At 47.6% G+C, this 19,141-nt stretch overlaps 1 protein-coding gene across 3 annotated transcripts; it reads right to left on the reverse strand.

Annotated features, from left to right (window-relative positions):
• Window positions 1–1,898: 1,898 nt before the first annotated feature.
• DERL2 (derlin 2) lies at window positions 1,899–18,967 on the reverse strand. Of its 3 annotated transcripts, none has more exons than XM_075561143.1 (7): window positions 18,818–18,967; window positions 17,876–17,938; window positions 14,709–14,782; window positions 13,631–13,724; window positions 12,580–12,775; window positions 12,038–12,128; window positions 1,899–5,153 (listed from the first exon to the last, which is right to left on the reverse strand). In XM_075561143.1, exons 1-7 carry the CDS (start codon window positions 18,908–18,910, stop codon window positions 5,048–5,050), a joined length of 717 nt encoding a protein of 238 aa, XP_075417258.1. In that variant the 5' UTR covers window positions 18,911–18,967; the 3' UTR covers window positions 1,899–5,047. The 3 variants fall into 3 exon arrangements, with proteins under 3 accessions (XP_075417258.1, XP_075417257.1, XP_075417259.1); XM_075561142.1 differs by having other exon boundaries at window positions 17,876–17,941; XM_075561144.1 differs by lacking the exons at window positions 1,899–5,153; window positions 12,580–12,775; window positions 13,631–13,724; window positions 14,709–14,782 and having other exon boundaries at window positions 12,063–12,128; window positions 17,876–17,941.
• Window positions 18,968–19,141: the final 174 nt, after the last annotated feature.

Consider the following 19,141-nt stretch of genomic DNA (forward strand, 5'->3'; position numbering starts at 1 on the left):
ATGTGGTCTGCCCCTAATTTACCGATGAAGAAACGGAGGCCCCTAGAGATTGGTCATTTCTCTCTCACTGCCATCTAGTCGACTCTGATTCATAGCAACCGTACTGGACAGGGCACCACCACCTGGGAGTTTCCTAGAGCTGGCTGACTGGTGGTTCGAACTACTGATCTTGCAGATCACAGCTCAACACGTAACCATTACCCCATCCTGGCTCTTTAAAGTCATTTAGCGGTTACAAAACTCACAGCTGGAAATCCTGCTGGTGATCATCTGGTAGCAAAGAGGAAAGTATACACTCGTGTATAAGCTGAGGGGTTTTTCTTTTAGCACATTTTTAATGGAGTTTTTGTGGTAAAATTAGATCGGCTGATACTCGGGTCGGCTTGTCCTAGAGTATATACGTGTCTTTGACACTATGAGAATCGTGTATTTTCCTCAGAAAATGACTGTTGAACCAATGGATATGATCGACCCCTGTAATCCAAGCTGGGCAGAGGGGGTTCCATAGAATTAGCCATCTTTTACCCCTTCCTCCACCTAGGAGCCAGGCCTAGCGTCGCTGTGAGTGGATGGCATCGAGCTCGTTTTGTTTTGCTCAACTGCTACACCCATCAGTGACACGACCCAGCACTGGAGGGGGCGTGTCCAGTCCAGTTATCTCCCCCTTCTTTCTAGTTCACCTCAAAGACTGGCAGCCCGCTGTTTCCTCTGCACACAGGAAGTGCTTTCCCCAGGGGATTCACTGTACACTCCAAACTCGGTGACGGGCTTTTATTTCCCTGGAACTCACTCTCTGTGACCCAGTTAGGAAATCCTCCGCCTTCCTGGCGACCTGAGCACAGGTACAGGCACAGTGAGGCACACCAGTTAGCCTGCTAACTGCAAGGCAACAGCTCATGACCACCAGCTGATCTGCGGGAGAAATACAGGGCTTTCTATCGCCATACATGGTTAGTCTTGGAAACTCGCAGGGGCGGTTCTACTCTCATGACTGGATGTCAAGTTTGCTGCTCCTTTCATCCATTTACTCTCCTGCAGATCAGAGGTCATCCTTCCTGTGGCCAATGAGTTACTGAAAATGTCCACATTGAACTAGTCGCAGGTGTGTTGTTTGAGAATTCACAAAATTGTGTGCCTCCTTCCCAATTACTGTGTAGAAAGGCAGCTAAAACTTAAAGGTTGAGAACCACTGCCTTAGAGCCTGTGCCATTTCTGGAAACAGCTACCAATCAATCAGCTCTAGGCAGTACCTGCCATACAGGGAGGGGCGCGGGCCTTACCTGCACTGCTAGATCTTAAAACTCTTCCCCCAAAACCCCAAGTGGAGATGTTTATGTGACATGTGTTGACTTAAAAATACTGGCTCAAAACAACTTGAAGTGATGCAGGCAAAGCGAGGCCCATCTGTTGATAACTCATCTGTAATCTCTGGCCCAGTGGCCTAGCCGGCTTGCGGCCGTAAAGCTAAGTGGGCCACAAAGTTGAAAAATAAAACCCTTCAGAGGCGTCACCAGTGGTGCTCACATTTCTCCCCGCTGGTTGTCTGAAGCCCGTGTCTCCTCCAAATGGAAAGGCTCCTTCGGGTGAGTGGCTTTCACGCACAAACTCAACAGTGGCATCCTAAGCAAATACTGACTGACGAGTCAAATAATACCCAGGCTCCTCCTCCACAGAGTGGGCAGCCTCATTTCACTCTTGCCAGCGATGAGTCTGACCATGACTTGCAGCGGATAGTCCCGCTTGTGGGCTGGCTCATTTAGCCACCAAACCACTGCCCTGGATCATGTTATCTCGTTCCTTCCCACGTCCAGAGGATAATTACAATACTCAGCAACTAGGCACAAGCTGACATGCATGCACGTGAATCTCTGTATCGTTAAAAATACCAGATAGTAGTCTTCTCATCCATAACAAAGAATTTATTCAGCACCTCTGTGCCAAGCACTGTGCTAGGCACCTTGGTGGATACAAAAAATTAAGACATGGTTCCTGCCCTCAAGGAGCTTACAATCTCATGAGGGAGACAAGACTAATAGACAGGTATCAGTTGGGAACAGTACAATACGCAGTTTGGAGGATGAGTATGTCATCCGGATTTGAAGCTTTATGGGGAATCAGAGACAGTCAAAGGGGTCGTAAAGGTCATTTCTTGCGGAATCAGGAACTGGGCCGGGCCTTGAGGGGCTGAAATTTAAATAGGGCTCCCTCAGGTGCAAGTGGGAGTCAGATTCAGAGGAAGACAGTATGCATTGGATATAAATGCATGAGAACCACGATGTTGTTGTGGATAAGCGCCCCGATCAGACAAGGCTCAACAGCTGTACTGCAAACTGAGGAAAGAGCAAGGGGTTTGGGGCATCCTGCAAACCTGACAGCAGCAGCAGGACGGTGGCGAACAACACAGACGGCACTCACCAGACAAAGGAAGACACGAGGGGCTTCAAAAGCTCATGGACAAGTGGAATAAAAAGCTAATGGAATTTCCTTAACTCTTTGAAGCACCTTCCCGTAGCCACAACAGACAATGCTGGCAGGGAGATGACAATTCTGGGAAGCTCTTGGCCAACATGGCAGCAGCTTCAATACTTCTCAACTCTTAGAAGCCCCTAGAGGTCTGCATAGGTGTCGAGTGGGGGTCTCATGATCAAGATTCAGGACTTGTGGGAGAGCTCTCTGTTCAGAGACAACACGGAAGGCATGAAACATGTTAGCACGTATGGAAAAAGAACAAGTGGAAGAGTAGAAATCCATGGAACAACCCCCACCGCCCCCCACCCTAGTGTACATAAAATGTCCCTCCTGAGATGCTGTTTGCATGTCCATTTAAGGTGTTACTTTAAGTGAACATATGCTGTATTTCTAGAATGAAAATTGATGCCTTGGTCAGGTGTGCTTTTCAGTGTTTCTTGAAGAATCCACCACTCCCCTAATGTATATGTATGTCAGACTAAGTTGGTCAGGGGGTCAATCTCCTTTGTCAGTTGACTGGCATTCCACAAGGGAAGCATGTTCTAGAAAGAGTAAGACTGAGAGGTAAGCTGGGGAAGAAGTGAGGACCTTTCTTCATGTCCAGGTAAGCATAGGTATCCTGTCAAGTAACACAGGGCGAGGGACGTTGGGAGTGGGACTGGCTCAAATTCCAAGAGGGCAGCCATTGAAATGACCGCTGCCCAGGACACGGTGTGGTAACATGGTATGACCTGCAGCCACCAGGAATTTTCATCCTATGAAATCAGCCAAATCTAACTCCCATAGCCGTCTAACTCTGGGGTATCGATTCACATGGTTTCCTGTATTATCCAATCATTCACATGTATAGATAGCTATTCTTTAACTAAATGAAGATAAGAATAAAAATTTTTTTACACAAAAATACCCAACGAATTGGATAACCGAAAGTAAACTCAGGACACAAATAAAACGAATGAAACCTATTTTTAACCCTATAACAATAATAAAACATACTGATAAAGCTTTCTTAAATAGACACGATGTAACCTATGAACCCCATAAGGATTATACACCGAGGCTTGGCATTTAAATGCTTACAAGGCTTTTGAACCACTCAGGAAAACAGCTCTCAAGACCCCTGCCAGCTCAAGTTCCTTAAAATTACAACAATCATATTTGAAGTTAGGTTACTAGCGACACTTAAAAAAGTAACATTAATTTCATTGCTTATGCATACTCCATGGAAATCTTTCTCACTTTAAAATCAGTCTGAGGATTCCTACTTAGGATGTTCACGCTGCCCCATGTCCCTCTTTGAAGAAAATCTCGCTACGGAAAGCTACCACACCACCAGGTGAGCAACGCCACCACTGACAATCAAGTTTGGGGAGGCGGCCCCGGGCCTCCATGCTGCTTATAAAAACGAGAATCTCTTTTGTGAGGGTGTCTACCCACTCTTCGGGGTTCTCTTTATTGCTGAAGCAGCGTGAACCCCTGCAGAGTCCCAGGGAAGTTTTTATAAGGGGCAGGTATTTCGTGAGCCCCAGCACCAAGCGCATGCGACGGGCTGTGCGCCACTTCTCCTCGACTGGGAGCAGAACCAGAGGCTTGCCTCTGAAAAGCTCCCCAAACACGGAGCCAATCCCTGATGTCAACCAGCCAGAGCCCGTCTTCACTGGGGCCCGTTCGGCTGGCTCCTAAGTCCAACATGAACTAGTGAACTAGTTTGCCAACTTGGAAGATTTTTCTGTACTCCCCCACAAATAGAGATACTTCCTAATAAATAACTACAAGGAAAATTCATAAGCCCCCCCCCCAGCCTTTTGTCTATAGTGGAATTTCTGCTGCTGCAAGAACTATACCCTCCCCCCCAACTCCCCTCCTAGCTACACACCATCCAACATCTCCATGTTCTGCAAAACTCAGGCTGTGAACTACCTGGACAAGAGGAAAACAAATCCTCCGCCTCCTGTCACTAGCATTCTAAATGAGGAAGATGGGTATCCGACCACGGTAATGACAGTTCCGAGTAGCTGACGGCCAGCGAGCCACTGACCTCCAATCTTCTTGGAAGGAAATCCAGTGGGAAGCCGTGAAGACGCAGGCAGAGCAGGCACGGAGCCCGCTCTGAGCTCGGTGTCATGATTTAAAAGATCACACAGAAAGGCTTTAGTACAGTGAGCGAGAGATGGAATTCAGTTTTATTTTGTCCTCTCTGACACGTCCATGTACACCATGGCCTCGGCTAGCAGAGAGGAGGAGGAGGAGGAAACAGCCCTGCCTTAGGTCATCAAACTCAAGTAGTCATGTACTTGTTAGTTAGAGGTGGCCGGCTGTTTGGCTCTCCAGTTTTGTCTTTTCTTTTTTTGGCTCCGAGAGATTACACATTCCGTGCCAGTGCAGCGAGGAAGCACAGGGCAACTGCTGAAGGTCTTCAGGATCGATCAGAGTACCAGCTCATAAAGTGCTTCTGGAATTAACATCTGTAAATCTGGCAAAAGTGGCCCCACTTTTGCAATGCAAAGGGTAAAAGAATCCCAATGGGCATTTCATGCCAGTCTTTCCAGCTGGGTCTCTTCTTCTTGGCACTGCTGCTTTAACCTCCCAGGCGCTGGCCCTCGCCCCAGGCGAAGCCTCCGGGCCGGTCTTCAGGTAGTGGATTGTAATTTGGATCTTCATCAGGGGTATCAAAAATAGCCTTCCTGAAAGATGGGCGACAGACACGATTTAGTCTCGGGGTCACTTCAGTCAGCTCCTAAATTCAGCAAGGTTCATGCAGATCACACAAGGGTTCCACCACCGGACAAACATGACCTCTCGGGTCCCATCTCAAAGGTACACATAACCACTTCACCAACACACCATCGTTTGCCTCTCTGACTGGAAGAGCAATGGCCAGCAATGGTGGAGACAACAGGATCAGGAAATCCATCAAAGCAAAGTGTCCTAAGTCCCCAGGGACAGTCTTTGCTGGCCTGTTCCACTTTCCTTCTGGAACTTTTAGCAAGTTAAGACCACACTACCTGTTCTGTAACCAGATTTTCACTTACTCTAACATGAACACCTTTCTGGAGCCAGTAGCTTTTTTTAAATCTGAAAAAGCAACACGGTACAGACTACAGTGTAAAAAGAGGAATTGTAAAACATCCAAACTACTAAAAATTTTACAAAGTAATTCAAAACCCCACAAGAGTAAAATACAAGTAGCTTCCTCTTTTTGTATTCATAATACTGTATATACTCGAGTATCAGCCCACCTGAATATCTGCTGAGGCACCTAATTTCACCAAACTCTGCATAAAAAATGTGCTGAAAAAACTCGGCTTATCCTCGAGTCTGCACAGTAATAAGTTATTCTTATAACCCCCAAATATATCAATAAAAACCAGGCAAAGGACCCGAAGAAGCCATTTTAGAAGAGAATTCAAATGGTCACTAAACATGCAAATGTTTGTTTTCACAAAGTAGTGTGTATGATACATTTTGATCCCACCCCTCTTCATGTGTGTGGGAATCTGATCTTAATGCGGCAGCGCCCTGCCCCCTTCCCTTTATGGAGCTCAGTTCCTGTGTCTTTAAGGGGGAATTTGCTGGGGAGCCAGGCCAGCTGCATTTGCTCCTCTTTGCCCTGAGTTTAGTGCAGTGAACTTTAGTGGGTCAGACTGCCCGGGGTGGGGGTGGGGCTAAAATGAGCTTGGGGACTGCAAAAGCAGATACCTACACTGACTCTTGGATGATGAGCCACAGAATAAAAGTTTTTAATGGCTAGGGAGGGGCTTGAGTCATTTTTTCCCCTCTGAAACGGGCTGTCGGCCAGTTAAGCTTGGGAAGCTGACTCAGTAGCTGCATGTGCAGGATACTGAGAGGAGAAACCGGTGGAGTAGGAGTGACCCACTCCTCTCTCTGTGAGTGCTACACAGCGAACTGAAGCTATGAATTGGACATGCACAGTCCGGGGGTGGGCTGCCTGTCCCTGGACGTAATCTAATTAATGCAACCTAGTGATCTGGTATCTACAGTAATCACCCTCCAAACTGCAATTTGACACAATGCAATCAATCGGTTGGAGCCATGCCTGAGTAAAGTGGGTCCTACACATTTTGCCAGAGAGAGAGACCCAAGCACTCGAAGCAGAAGGCAGAGGCCATGTGAAGACCACCCAGGAGCCCCCGGGACTGCCAGCAAGGAAAGGGTCAACACAGAGACCCAGCCTGGGCGCTAAGCCCCCGCCGCCATCTGCAAGTAAGAGAGACCACATTTCTCTCCTGGAGGGCCCTAGACCCCAATGTGGCTGATCACTGGAATTACTTGGGGATCTGGTGGCACTCCAGAGGCCTTGGCTCTTATTAGCAAACTAAAAAATTGGACTCTAGGGGAGGAGCCCAGGGAGCTGTCCTGTCATCAGATCGCCAGGTGATTCCAGTCACCAGTCAAGTTAGAGACCGAGGTTTACAGCCATCCACTGTGGTATTTCTGTTAAAACAAGAACTCCCACCCCACCCCCCACCCTCGCTGCCTTCGAGTCGATGCCAACTCCCAGCAGCTCTGTAAGACAGGGTAGAACTGCCCCGAGATGGATCCTTTCCGGGAGCAGAGCCCAGGCTTTCTCCAGAGGAGTGGCTGGTGGTTTCAAACTGTTGACCTTCCTTGCAAATTGCAGTCTAGCACATACCCACGACGCCCCCAGGAACTAAGACAGCATATAAACACTGAGCCTCTCTTCCTAAACACCTTCACTCCCAACGCCACCAGACAGGGCTGAACAAAGTCGGTCTCCGGGGAGGGAAGAGAGACAATGGTGGCCGAGAGGCGAAGGATGGAGCCGGGATCAGCTTGGCCGAGGGTGTCAGGGCCCAGTGGGACGTCCACTTGTGAATGCAGCCCGAGTCAGGGATGCAGTGTCACAGCCTGGATCCACTGCAAACAGCTCGAGAGCAGGACACGCTGATAGGGCAGTGGTGCTCTCAACCTGGGGGTCGCGACCCTTGTGGGGGTTTGAACGACCCTTTTGTAGGGGTCACCCATTCATAACAGTAGCAAAATGACAGTTATAAAGTAGCAACAAGAATAATTTTATGGCTGGGAGTCACCACAACACGAACTGTATTAAAGGGTTATGGCATTAGGAAGGTTGAGAACGACTGCGATAGGGGGAATTTGAGGCTGAGCCAGGTGAATACAGCAGTCCCAAGGGATGAGGTGGTGATATGAGAGAGGGGTGACCTATGGGGATAATTAAATATATTGAAACAGGAGCCAGGTTTCTTACTGTCAGTGAGACTAGAGAGAAAAGGAAAAAGATGTGCCAACATCTATAAAATGGATTACTTACTACTCAGTAATAAACAGAACAAGAAAAATAAACAGAACAGGCTGAGACACAAGGAGTGGAGTGGGGTGGGGTGGGTGAACTTCAAGACTCGATGCTAAGTGACTATCAGGTCAAACCGATCTCTCCTGGAAGACGTACACGGAAGATCGCAAGGAGAGAGGACAGTGAGACTTCAGCTCATGGAGTTTGGACATGTTATTGGAGGGACCGATCCCGAGAAGGACATCATACTGGGCACAGGGCAGTGATCACTTAATGTGACTCTCACGCTATGGTCTCTTTAACTCCCACCAAATGGCCTTTTCCTGATGGGTGGGGGAGGATAGGATTCAGATGCATGCTTGTGAACAGGTTCCTTCTGATTGGCTTCCTGCTGCTGTTAAAAGGCAAGAAGGGAGAGGGGAGCGTGTCCTCTGGGCTGAGAATCCTGCAGAGTGAACTTCCTTCCTTGATCCAGCTCTGGTATGAGGAGTGACGGGAGCAGCAGGGTGGAGAACCAGAGCCAGAATGGAGAACCTCCAGCCCACAGAGCAAGTAAAAGGGCTTTGGGGCAGAAGGCTGCTTGGTAGGGGTGCCTCCGAGCACTTAACTTGGGGTGCCAGGTGTCTTTGGGTCGGAGCTAACTGGAGGGCAGTGCCTTGGACACTTAACGGAGGGAGCACAAGCAGAGCACCACCTTCAGGCTGGCATGGCTCTGGGGCATTAGCAGCAAGCAGAGCACCACCTTCAGGCTGGCATGGCTCTGGGGCATTAGCAGCAAGCAGAGCACCACCTTCAGGCTGGCATGGCTCTGGGGCATTAGCAGCAGCCCTGAAAGAACTGTCACCTGTCCTGACTGAGCAACGCTATCTGGAGCACTTCCACCTCCCCTGTCACCAGGGACTTCCATAATAGACCCCATAACCCTGAGCACTGCCTGTGAGTTCAGTGTGGCCCTCGCACTGAATTCATGAACTGAGTAGCTGCAGAGCAGAGCAGAGAGTACTGTCAGCGCCCTCGGGAAGCAGGTGAACAGGCAGAGGGAGATCCTCACCGAGTGACACCGGGGCTGCAGCAATGGGCTCAGACCCAGGAACAGCGGGTGGTGAGGATGGGCAGGAGGGGGTGGTGTTTGTGCACGAGGTCGCTAGGAGTCAGAATCTACTTGAGGGCACCTAGGCACAACAGGTGGCATGAGAGAAACTGAGAACACACTATGATTCCATTCAGGAAGCTATAGACCAGCGTTCTCAACCTGTGGGTCGTGACCCCTTTGGGGGGGGAGGGGAGGTTGAACGACCCTTTCACTGGGGTTGCCCGATTCATCACAGTAGCCAAATGACAGTGATGAAGTAGCGACGAAAATAATTTTATGGTTGGGGGGGCGGTCACCACCACACGAGGAACTGTCTGAAAGGGCTGTGGCACTAGGAAGGTTGAGAACCACTGCTGTAGAACATGGCCTCCTACGGAGGAACACAATTAGCAGAGTGATCGTTTGGTGAAGCAAAGACAGGGAAAGGAAATTAGAGGACTACTGAACTGGAAGACACGGATTGCATGCCAATAAACTAGGGTAGTTACATAATCTGTTGTCAATTTGAGACTTAAACGAAGGGGTGGAGTTTAGCCTGTCAATCAGGCCGCAGCTTGATGACATCATTTGGAGCTGTTAAGGTGATAAATAGCTCTCTGGAGGTGGGACACACGCTCACTCCCTGGGAGGCACTGCAGTTTACAAGACACAGGGACCTACGTGAGTGCCCTGAGCTGGAGTGGCCACATGGAGACCCCTGCCAGCGCTGAGATACTTATAATGCCATTGTATCCACAAGACTTTCTGCCGCCCGCCGGCCTGTGATCTTCCTGCATGCAGCATCACTGCAGGTGTTTCATGAGCCTGACGCGGACTTTAAAGATTGGTATCAGACTTAGGAACTTATCTGGGCTGGGCTGTTTTCTTAATGTACAATTATTCTTCGTATATATCAACCTTTCTTACACACACACACACACACACACACACACACACACACACACACACACACACACACACAGTGTCCCCTGGATTTGTTTCTCTAGTCAACCCTGACTGACACGACACTGCTTTAGAGGGGGAGCTTTCTGGGGAGATCATCTCTCTCTGGATAGGAAGGTAGGTTGCACAGGTGTGTGCACTTACGCATGCTTGTTGAGTGACACACTTCAGAGCTGTGCATTTTATTGTCTAAAAGACTAGTGGAGTGTATGCAAACCAAGTGGTTAAATTAAATGGACAGAAGCAGAAAGAGGTAGCCAACAGCCAGACTAGTAAGACTCGGAATCACAGGTAGATGTGTTTGTACACCACTGTTTCCCCCTTTTAAGCATACATATTTGAAAATGTACTACCCATTCACGCAATTCTGGCTCTCTTCACTGCAAGAACTGGCCATGAGGCCCGCTCCACCAGACCGTGGCTTTTTCACGGGGATGAACCACAGCTCATGTACAAACAGCTGATTCCAGGATGGGGGTACGGAACATGCAAGGGAAGCTTAGAACACTCTGTATCAGTGGGGACAACAAATGATGCAACAAATGATGGGGCCGCACTGAAAGGGACTTAGAAGCCAGCTTGAAAGGGCTTACATCATCCATGAAAAAAATATAAAATCACGATTCACTACAGATACAGGCAATAGTAAAAGTAACTTTAGGGTAGGAAAATCCTAGCAAAATACCTCATCAAGTGATCAAAAGGATTATTACTTTGAAAGATACGGTACATCAAAATTCTGTGTTAATAGTCTACAATTAGAAAAGTCAAGGCAAGACCTCCAAATTTGACTTGAGAAAGATTGACTGTAATTAGATGAAACGCCTGAATTGGAACTGGGTTTTTTTTTTTAAATATATATGGGAAAACCAGAAACACTGGAATAAAGCCTGAGATTTAACGACCATTTCTTGAGAAGTAAAAAAATAAATTAAATAAAATTGTTTGATTGGGGTTATGTAAAGAAACATTCTTGTTTGTACAGATAAGGAATAAAATCTTTTTTTTAAGGAATAAAATCCGTAAGTCTTAAAATTGTTTCTAAGTTTCATAGACTATAAGCTTTATCATCTTCCAACTGTTAAAGTGGCAAAGGTTAAACGAAGCACCGCCTCGCTGGAGAGTGGAGAATGGGGGGAAACGAATCCTCAGTACATTGCTCCAAGAGAGGGAAGCTTACCCTGATGAGGCCGGAAGGCGATTTGGAATAAACAAAAGCACAAAGCCACTTCTTAAATATATCGTTTGAAAATACCCACCTGTGTGCACAAAGTTAGCTGTGGGCTCTAAGCAGTTTGTGGGGAAATGCAATGGAAAGATAGTGGGATTTCTCCATGAAGCTTTTGACCGCCCTTCAGAGAGCAAACACTAATGTTGGTGTCCATCGATAGGGATTAACACAGGGTTAGAGCCATATCAAGGATGAACACAGGCAGTCTCAATTTAGTAGTCAACTTATGATGGAAAACGGCTTAAGTTTCAAAGGGTATGACTTCTTTTTAAAGGCTGAGAATACATCTCAAAATGTTCACTAGCGATATCCAGCCAACCAACCCAATGCTGACAGGTGGAGTCTGACTCACTGAGACCACGAGCAGACTAGAACTGCTCCCTCTGTGTTCAGACACTGCACATCCTTCTGAAGGAGGGCCATCTCTTCGTTCCTTGAACTTTTTGTTCTAGGGATGCATTATTTCCCAAGACCACAAAACTCGGGAGTTGAAAGGGGTCTTTGAAATCAAAGCTCTCCTTCAGGAAACAGCAGTGCATTGAAGGCAAAGGGACCTGCTTACACTCCCTTGGCCAGCCGGAGGCGCTCCATGTAGTTTCCAGGCCATGTCACCTCATGGCCTCGCTCTACACTACCTGCTTGGGAAGCCAAGCATTTCACCATTATAAACGCTGCTCATCACAATGTTGCCCTCTTTCTCGCTGAATGTGGCCACCACGGTCCCCAAAGACACCAAGCTGCTCAGGGGACGGGATTCTGGTGACCACTCGGGACAATTACCTTATCACCTCCATGATATCCTGAGCTTGTTGCTCTTGCTCCTGCTTCGGCAAGCCTCAGCACTTTGGGGAGCCAGCTCACTCACCTGCAGCCCATTGCTCAATTGGCAAATGTTGACCGAACTGAATGGTGTGTGCCTGGAGCTACAGGAGCCCCAAGAAAGCATACTGGGAATGCTGTCCTGGTTTGCCTATAAGGAATATGTAACCTAGTACTAAATACTCACAAAACAGATGGCGTTTTCAGAATTCTTATTCCTCCAGGCTGATCCGGAAAGACATCTTCCAAGAAAAAATATATGTGTCCAACTGCGATACCTGGAGTATACCAGACATTAACAAGAGATGATTAATATGTGGAACACAGGTGGGCCGACCGACATGTGTTGGTTTTATTTAAGGTATTTAAAAATGAGCCCTGGTGGCGTAGTGGTTCTGAGTTGGACTGCTAAACCACAAGGTCAGCAGGTCAAGACCACCAGCCACTCCTCGGGAGGCGTTACGGCCCCTCTTACAAAGTGTCACAGTCTAGGAAACCCACGGGGCAGTCCCACTTAGCCTCATAAGGCCTCTAGGAGTTGGAATCGACTTGATAGCAGAGTTTGTTTTTTGGGGGGTATCAAAATAAGTAACCCCAAATTAAAGTAGTCTTTAGCACTCGGTCATCAACCAACCCTCAAACGAACGAAGGTCATGACAGAAGATATGTTAAAAAAAGATGCAAATACAGGCAAAACTAAAATACCTGAAGTGGCGATGAGACACTTACCCAAGAGGTCCACAATGATCGAGTTCCCCAACAGCAAGGAAAACCCCATGAGCACCCAGGGCAGGAAGGGGGCCTGGAAGTTGAGAAGGCCGAAGAAGTTCATGCGGACGTACGGGTTCCTTCGGCTCCACACGTAGACAAGCATGATTGTAAAGGCCTGACCCAGGAAAACTAAGCTCACAAACAAGCCAAAAAGCTAGCAGGTGGCATTAAGGAAAACGTCCACGGTCAAAGCGTAGCAGAGAGCTGGGGACTGAGGCCCAGAGAAAATGCTCTGGCAAAGGCAAGCAGGACTTACAGCGCATGGGCCCAGGCCGGCTTAGCCCATCACGAGTGCAGCCCCCTCAAAGCAAGGGGCGGCTCGGGCACTGAACTCCCGGCCTCTTTGCAAAGTACTGCTTGGTGGATGCTGACCTTCAGGCTCACCTACCATTAGCACTTTGCCAGAGCAGGGCAAGACCACCTTGCCAGAAAGGACCATGTCTGAGTGTGTGGTACAAATCCACTTACAAAAAGGATGTCTTCATCTTGATGGTGATTTTACCAACTTAGTTTAGTAGGCCAACCATCAACAATGCCATCACAAAGATGCTAAGTCAGTCACCCACCTGACTCCAGGCTCCTATGATTTCTGGGAAGAGGCCTAGTGGCAGAGCAGGTTGTGTGTTGGGCTGCTAACCGGAAGGTCAGCAGTTCAAATGCCCCAGCGACTCTGCACGCGAAAGATGAGGTGTTTCTGCCCCTGTAAAGATTTGTAGCCTTGGGAAACCACAGGGGGCAACGCACTCTGAGCTGAAATCGAATTGGTGGCAGTGAGTTTGAGTTTATAAGACTTGTAACAGAAAAGACATCTGGTCCAACTTCATGGCTTTGAAAAAGTGGTCACATAAAGTATGCTTAAAAACAGTGGTCCTGAAGCTAAACTCGGGAAACCGCATGCCCCAGGGCTGGTTCAGAGTATCTAGTGAGCTGTGGGAGACAGAAGCAGCAGCTTCAGGGAGAGAGGGTGTTCTTTGATATTTTCCTGCATGTGCTCTTGGTTGAAGGATACAGTCATTAAGAATCCACCAAAAAGGAACATAAATACAAAGTCTGCCGTCCGACCTCGGAAAGAGCCTTCTTCCAGCATTCGACAGTAACGGTATCTTCGTTTCCACGTTAAGAAAACGTTTCACACACAAACAGGGAGAGAGCAAAAACTCAACGTGTCACGCACGGTACACTCGGGCCCAACATTAGCAATAATTCATGCGGGTGAACATGAGTGGCAGCTGGATGACTCTATCCTATTTCCCCAAACTCGCCCCAGTTGGGGAGTTAACTCCAGATGTTGCACAAGCACGCTCCTATCAAACCTCAGCCGCACCCCGATAGTCACCATCCTTGCATTTTCATAATCAAATTGGGAAGAACTCGCCATCGAGAAGCCTCGTGTGATAAAACTACATTTCCAGGCTCAAGGTGAAGCATTTCTAAGCTTCTCTCTGTGAAGATGTATTCGGATTTGAAAAGCAAATGACAATTTAGAAGCACAGAATGACAGGCCAGCTAAGAAATAGGGCTGTCTCCCTGTACAGGACCCTGGCCACTGCAGATGAGCTATGCAGTGGGTTCCAGATCTCGGAACCCAAGGGGAGAGGGAGGAGGAGAAACCTGCTCAGTGACCCCAATCTGCCTGTGACCAAGCTTAGCTCTCCCTTTCGACAAATCCACACCTGGTAAGTCCACAGACAATGGGGCACTGTCTTTTCAGCCAATTGAACTCGCAGCCAAGAGCCAAGGAGACGACCCAGTTCCCTATCCCTCAACATCCCCTCTCCCGATGCCTAAGCCAGGGCTCGGCTCAGGGAATTATTGTATTTGGATTCTTTTTATCATTGATGTTTTGTTGTTGAATTGCTTCTCCATTCCCTTACTTGCTCTACCCCCTTTTATTGTTGTTAAATATCTTCCACAAGGGGTGGCCTATAGACACCCTCAAAAGAGGACTGTCTGACTGAGGGCTCTGTGTCCCGCTACAGCTGTGCTAAGAGTCAAACAAAGAGCAAGGTCCGAGGGTTCTCATTTGCAGGGGGATTTCCTTTGTAAACCCAAGGTTTTCACACTGACTTCACTTAGTCAAAGGATACAGAAAAATCATGTTAAATAAAAAGTTGAATCCAACTGGCCCAAAAAATAAGAAATTGGTGATTAATCTCCATATCTGTTAAAAAAAAAGATGAAATAAGATATATCAGAAAACTTTTCCATACCAACACAATACAGGCTTTGATTGTTGCAAAAACCTATAAATACAGTAATACTTGGTCATGAACGGCTAGGAGTTGATTCATGTCTTCCAATGATACAGGTTGTAAATCCTAACCCCCAGACCTGTCTGTGGCTGTTGACCGACATAGGAAGTGTTTTCTTTGAAAAAAGGATAAGAGTTGGCTACCCTTGAACTGGAAGCCTCTGCTTTGGTAAGGGCCCTGGTGGTGCTGGGGGTGACCCACTGGGCTGCTAGCTGCAAGGATGACGGCAGGCCCACCACGTGCTCAGCAGGAGGAAGCTGCTCCAGCCGAGGCTTGAGAACATCACATGGGGTCACATGGGCTGGAAAGGACCCGGGGGCACTGGGTTTGGTGGTTTAGTGTTGGGTGTTTGAAAAGAGTAGATTAAGCAGAGGCAAAGAAGATGGACATTACATGAAGGCCACCAAGGAAGAGAAGCTGAAGGGCGAGCGCCTTCTCCCAGAGTCCAGAGAACAAGCAGCCTGAAGCCGGTGCCTCCAGCCTCCGACACAGTGAGAGCGTCCACTGTGGTATGTGTGTTACTGGAGCACCAGGAAATGAAAACATTAACCAGAAACCGGAACAGAGAACCTGGCAGGAGGGTGCTTGTGCTGATTCTGGTCGAAAGTCTGTAACATGTAACGGGCACCCTGATATTTATAAGGAAATGCGACAGAACTTTTTGAAATTGCGCATGTCTTTAGAATAAACCAACAAGAAACTCCATATGATATCGTTAGCCAAAAACTGGGAAAACCAAGTTTAATATGCAGAATGAAAAATAGAATAGTGATGACCCTTTCACGTATGCAGCACCATGATCTAAAGAATGGCCTTGAAATAGGAGAGAAACTGTCAAGGAATGTTCTACTAGGCAGTCAGAAACATCTAGAAGTAAGGAGAGTTCTCTGGCAAACACTGAAGTTCTGAGTTCCAGTCTTAATCACCACCTCCCCAAAAGGAAAGGAAAGAAAAACCAAATTCACGTGGCATAATAGGTTAGGCACTGGGTTGCTAACCCCAAGATCAATGGTTCAAACCCACCAGCGGCTCCATGGGCAATAGATGAGGCTGCCTGCTCTCCTTTAAGATTTATAGTCTCAGAAACCCTAAGCAGCAGTTTGTTCCATTCTGCAGGGTAGAATGAGTCAGAATTGGCTTGTCAGGAAGTAGTTTTGGTTAGTTTCAACAGTATATACTGTCTTGTGTGAATCTTAGTGACCCCGTCATTCAAGCAGTCTGTTGCTACCATCCCTACTATCCAGGTGTACCTTAGAGATATTGGTGTGGGGGTGAGGAGGAACGATGACAGAGACACACCAAGATAAAGTAACTGCTAAAATAAAAGCAAGTTCCACAAATTTTAGTTTCACAGTACGTAAGTTATTATCTATATTATGCTGTCATGGTTTGCACTGTGCAAAAGTCTAAGAAAACTTGAAATGTGAGAATTACGAAAATGTGACACAGATACAACTTGCGCCCGTGCTGTTCGGAAAGTGGCACCAACAGACTTCCTCCACTCAGGTTTCCCTTTCATTTGTAAAAAACAAAAGCATCTTCAAAGCACTATACAACGACATGCAGGAAAACAAGGTAGAATCTGCTAATTTTAAGATGGCTTGTCAGATGTCGCTTAGCTAGATGACAAGACTGGGAACTCACATGCCAACTACAGCTGCGAGATGTCATTTATTGTGCATTTAAGTCCAGGCACAGCCAAACCAAGCCCAGAGGAAGCAATGTTAGGATGGAGCTCCAGCCTCCAGAAAAGACCACGGGACATGACACCACACAAGTGCTTTATCTATCATATGATTTTGAGAATTATTAATGATTAAAGTACTGGGAGGATGGGGTGGTAAGGGGAACAGATTACAGGGATCTACATATAACCTCCTCCCTGGGGGACGGACAACAGAAAAGTGGGTGAAGGGAGACCCCAGGTAGTGTAAGATATGACAAAATAATAATTTATAAATTATCAAGGGTTCATGAGGGAGGGGGAAAATGAGGAGCTGGTGCCAGGGGCTTAAGTGGAGAGCAAATGTCTTGAGAATGATGAGGGCAACGAATGTACAAACGTGCTTTCACGATTGATGTCTGTATGGATTGTGATAAGAGTTGTATGAGCCTCCCAATAAAATGATTTTTAAAGGATGATTAAACAGAACTCAACTCTACATAGTAATTGCATCCAGGATTTGTATAGTCCCTATCTTGGTGAGGAGACAAGTACATATAAACAAGTGCAAGCAGAGGATGAAAGATGTTTGAACAGGGTTTAAAGATCCCGTAGGGGCCCATGGAAGGAAGAGCCAGAGAAGGCTATGTGAGAGCAGGGCCTAGAAAGGCACGGGACACATTTGAAAGAGAGGGAGCGGAAGTGTACAGAGACAGGACTATTAGCTTTTGGGTCTCACTCGTGTTCCACCTATACAGGGTGTCCACAGCCTATAAAACTGTTCTGAAGTAGGAAAGTATATTTCTCTCTTAGCATTTCCACCACTAGAAAAAAGACCACATTGGGAGATTACTGTCTGCCACTGTAATAAACCAGTCTATTCTTTTTAGAAAACCACGCTTTGGATCCGTTCAGAAGCACTAAGAGAACCTGGGTCATGGTGACAACACCGAGGTGCTAGGTGTTCCTCAGTAGGTAAGGAACTTTCTGTAAGACTCTCTGACAGCGCCCTTCCAAACCACAACATGAATTCTGAGCCAGCGATTTACTGCACATGTCAAAACCACGCAGATTCTTACTGCCCACCCTTGATTCTGGGTTGGCACACGATAGGAGTTTGAGACTCTTTTTATAAAGTACTCGAAGTGATTCTGAAGCTCCGTGGAGCACTGTTTATAATATCGCCACAGACACACCAAGATTTATGGCCCAAATGGTTTCACTGGGTTACTTTTTGAGAAACTATATGGCAAGATTTGCAAGAGAAAAAAAAAGGCAACAAAAAACAAATCAAGTTAGGACACAAAAGCAATTAATCATGATTGTGATGGCCACTTACTTGAAAATGCTTAAAGATTAATTCAGGATTGAAGTACAACTGAAAAGGTGTGATCAATTCCAACTGCTGAAATGGAAAAGCACATCAATAGAGAAGCAAATGCATTATTTACAAGCAAAGCTTACTAATCCTGGCAATTTCTAACCCTCACTGGCTTGGATTGAATTCCTTTAAGACCACCTAAACAGGGTCGAGGTGAGTAGGAGTTGACTCCATAGCAGTGGCTTCGGTTTAAATTCTTGGGCCAGAGGAGTAAGTTTTAAAGCCGTCTTGAGAATTGATACAATTATGTGCAGTCTTAAGATTTAATGCAAAGTAAGTCTGTTTTATATAACAATTATCATAAAGGATTCGCTGGCAGCAGTTTTGATAGCGGGCAAGAGCAGCTGCCACGAACATGCCCACGATCACGTGAGTTTCACTGAAACAGCTGCTGTGTGACTAACTCACTCACTCTTTGGGCGACCCTGCCGCCTTCGATGATGGACGTCTCTAGCCAACGCCTGCGGTTCCTTTGATTTATTTCAGGATCTGCCACTCTCGACAATCCTGTTTGCCACTTTTGATATAGGAGTATATGGGTTGTTTGAGAAAGCACTCCTCCAATTACCACACGCCTGGCCATCGCTCAGCGTCCTCGCACAAATTTGCTGGGTGGGCGGATCCAGCTGCCCGGATCCGCTACACATCTAGCGTGCTCTCACGGAAACTGACGTGCAGTCCTGATCCCACTCATCCCACCTGTCAGGGAGTCGCGCTCCTCGCCTGCCTCTGGGATCAGCACTCTCGAGGCCACCCTACACACTAAAACGAACCCTGAACACCTCCGCCCACCCCTCGGACCAGCCCCCCAGGGCCTCTCCGAGGTCCAAACCCCAGCTTCTCGGGGACTCAGTCACGTCCCGCCGCGAATAGCGAGAAGCTGGCACCGCGGTTGCTCACCACAGCGGCGGTGGTGAGGACACAGGCGGTGGTGTACGCGCGGCTGACCGGCGGGATCTGCAGGTACTCCAGCCGGAGGCTCTGGTACGCCATCTTTCCCACCGCCGCCAGGCCCCCACTTCCACTTCCGCCAATCGGTCCCAGCGGCCCGGCAAGAGCGAAGGCGAGCCAGGGCGGAACTCTTTTTAAGTATTCTTCATACTGTCCAATCGGCTCTGAGAAGCCAGCCATCCACCAATCGCTAGTCACGTAGGGAAAGCGCAACCACCAATCATGAGTCGCGTCCCCACAGGCCCCGCCCTCCTTCCCCGCCCACCAACGTCC

The sequence above is a fragment of the Tenrec ecaudatus genome, chromosome 10, assembly GCF_050624435.1.
Source record: "Tenrec ecaudatus isolate mTenEca1 chromosome 10, mTenEca1.hap1, whole genome shotgun sequence".
Taxonomy (NCBI): Eukaryota; Metazoa; Chordata; class Mammalia; order Afrosoricida; family Tenrecidae; genus Tenrec; species Tenrec ecaudatus.

Bases quoted from the DNA above. Each gene is read 5' to 3' on its own strand.
- DERL2 (XM_075561142.1), bottom strand. From the start codon at position 18,910: ATGGCGTACCAGAGCCTCCGGCTGGAGTACCTGCAGATCCCGCCGGTC. The intron at 14,783-17,875 runs GTAAGTGGCCAT...TTTTTTTAACAG, and splicing joins TAATCTTTAAGCATTTTCAA to ATATGGAGATTAATCACCAA. The intron at 13,725-14,708 runs GTATCCTTTGAC...GTGGAAACGAAG, and splicing joins TTATTTAACATGATTTTTCT to ATACCGTTACTGTCGAATGC.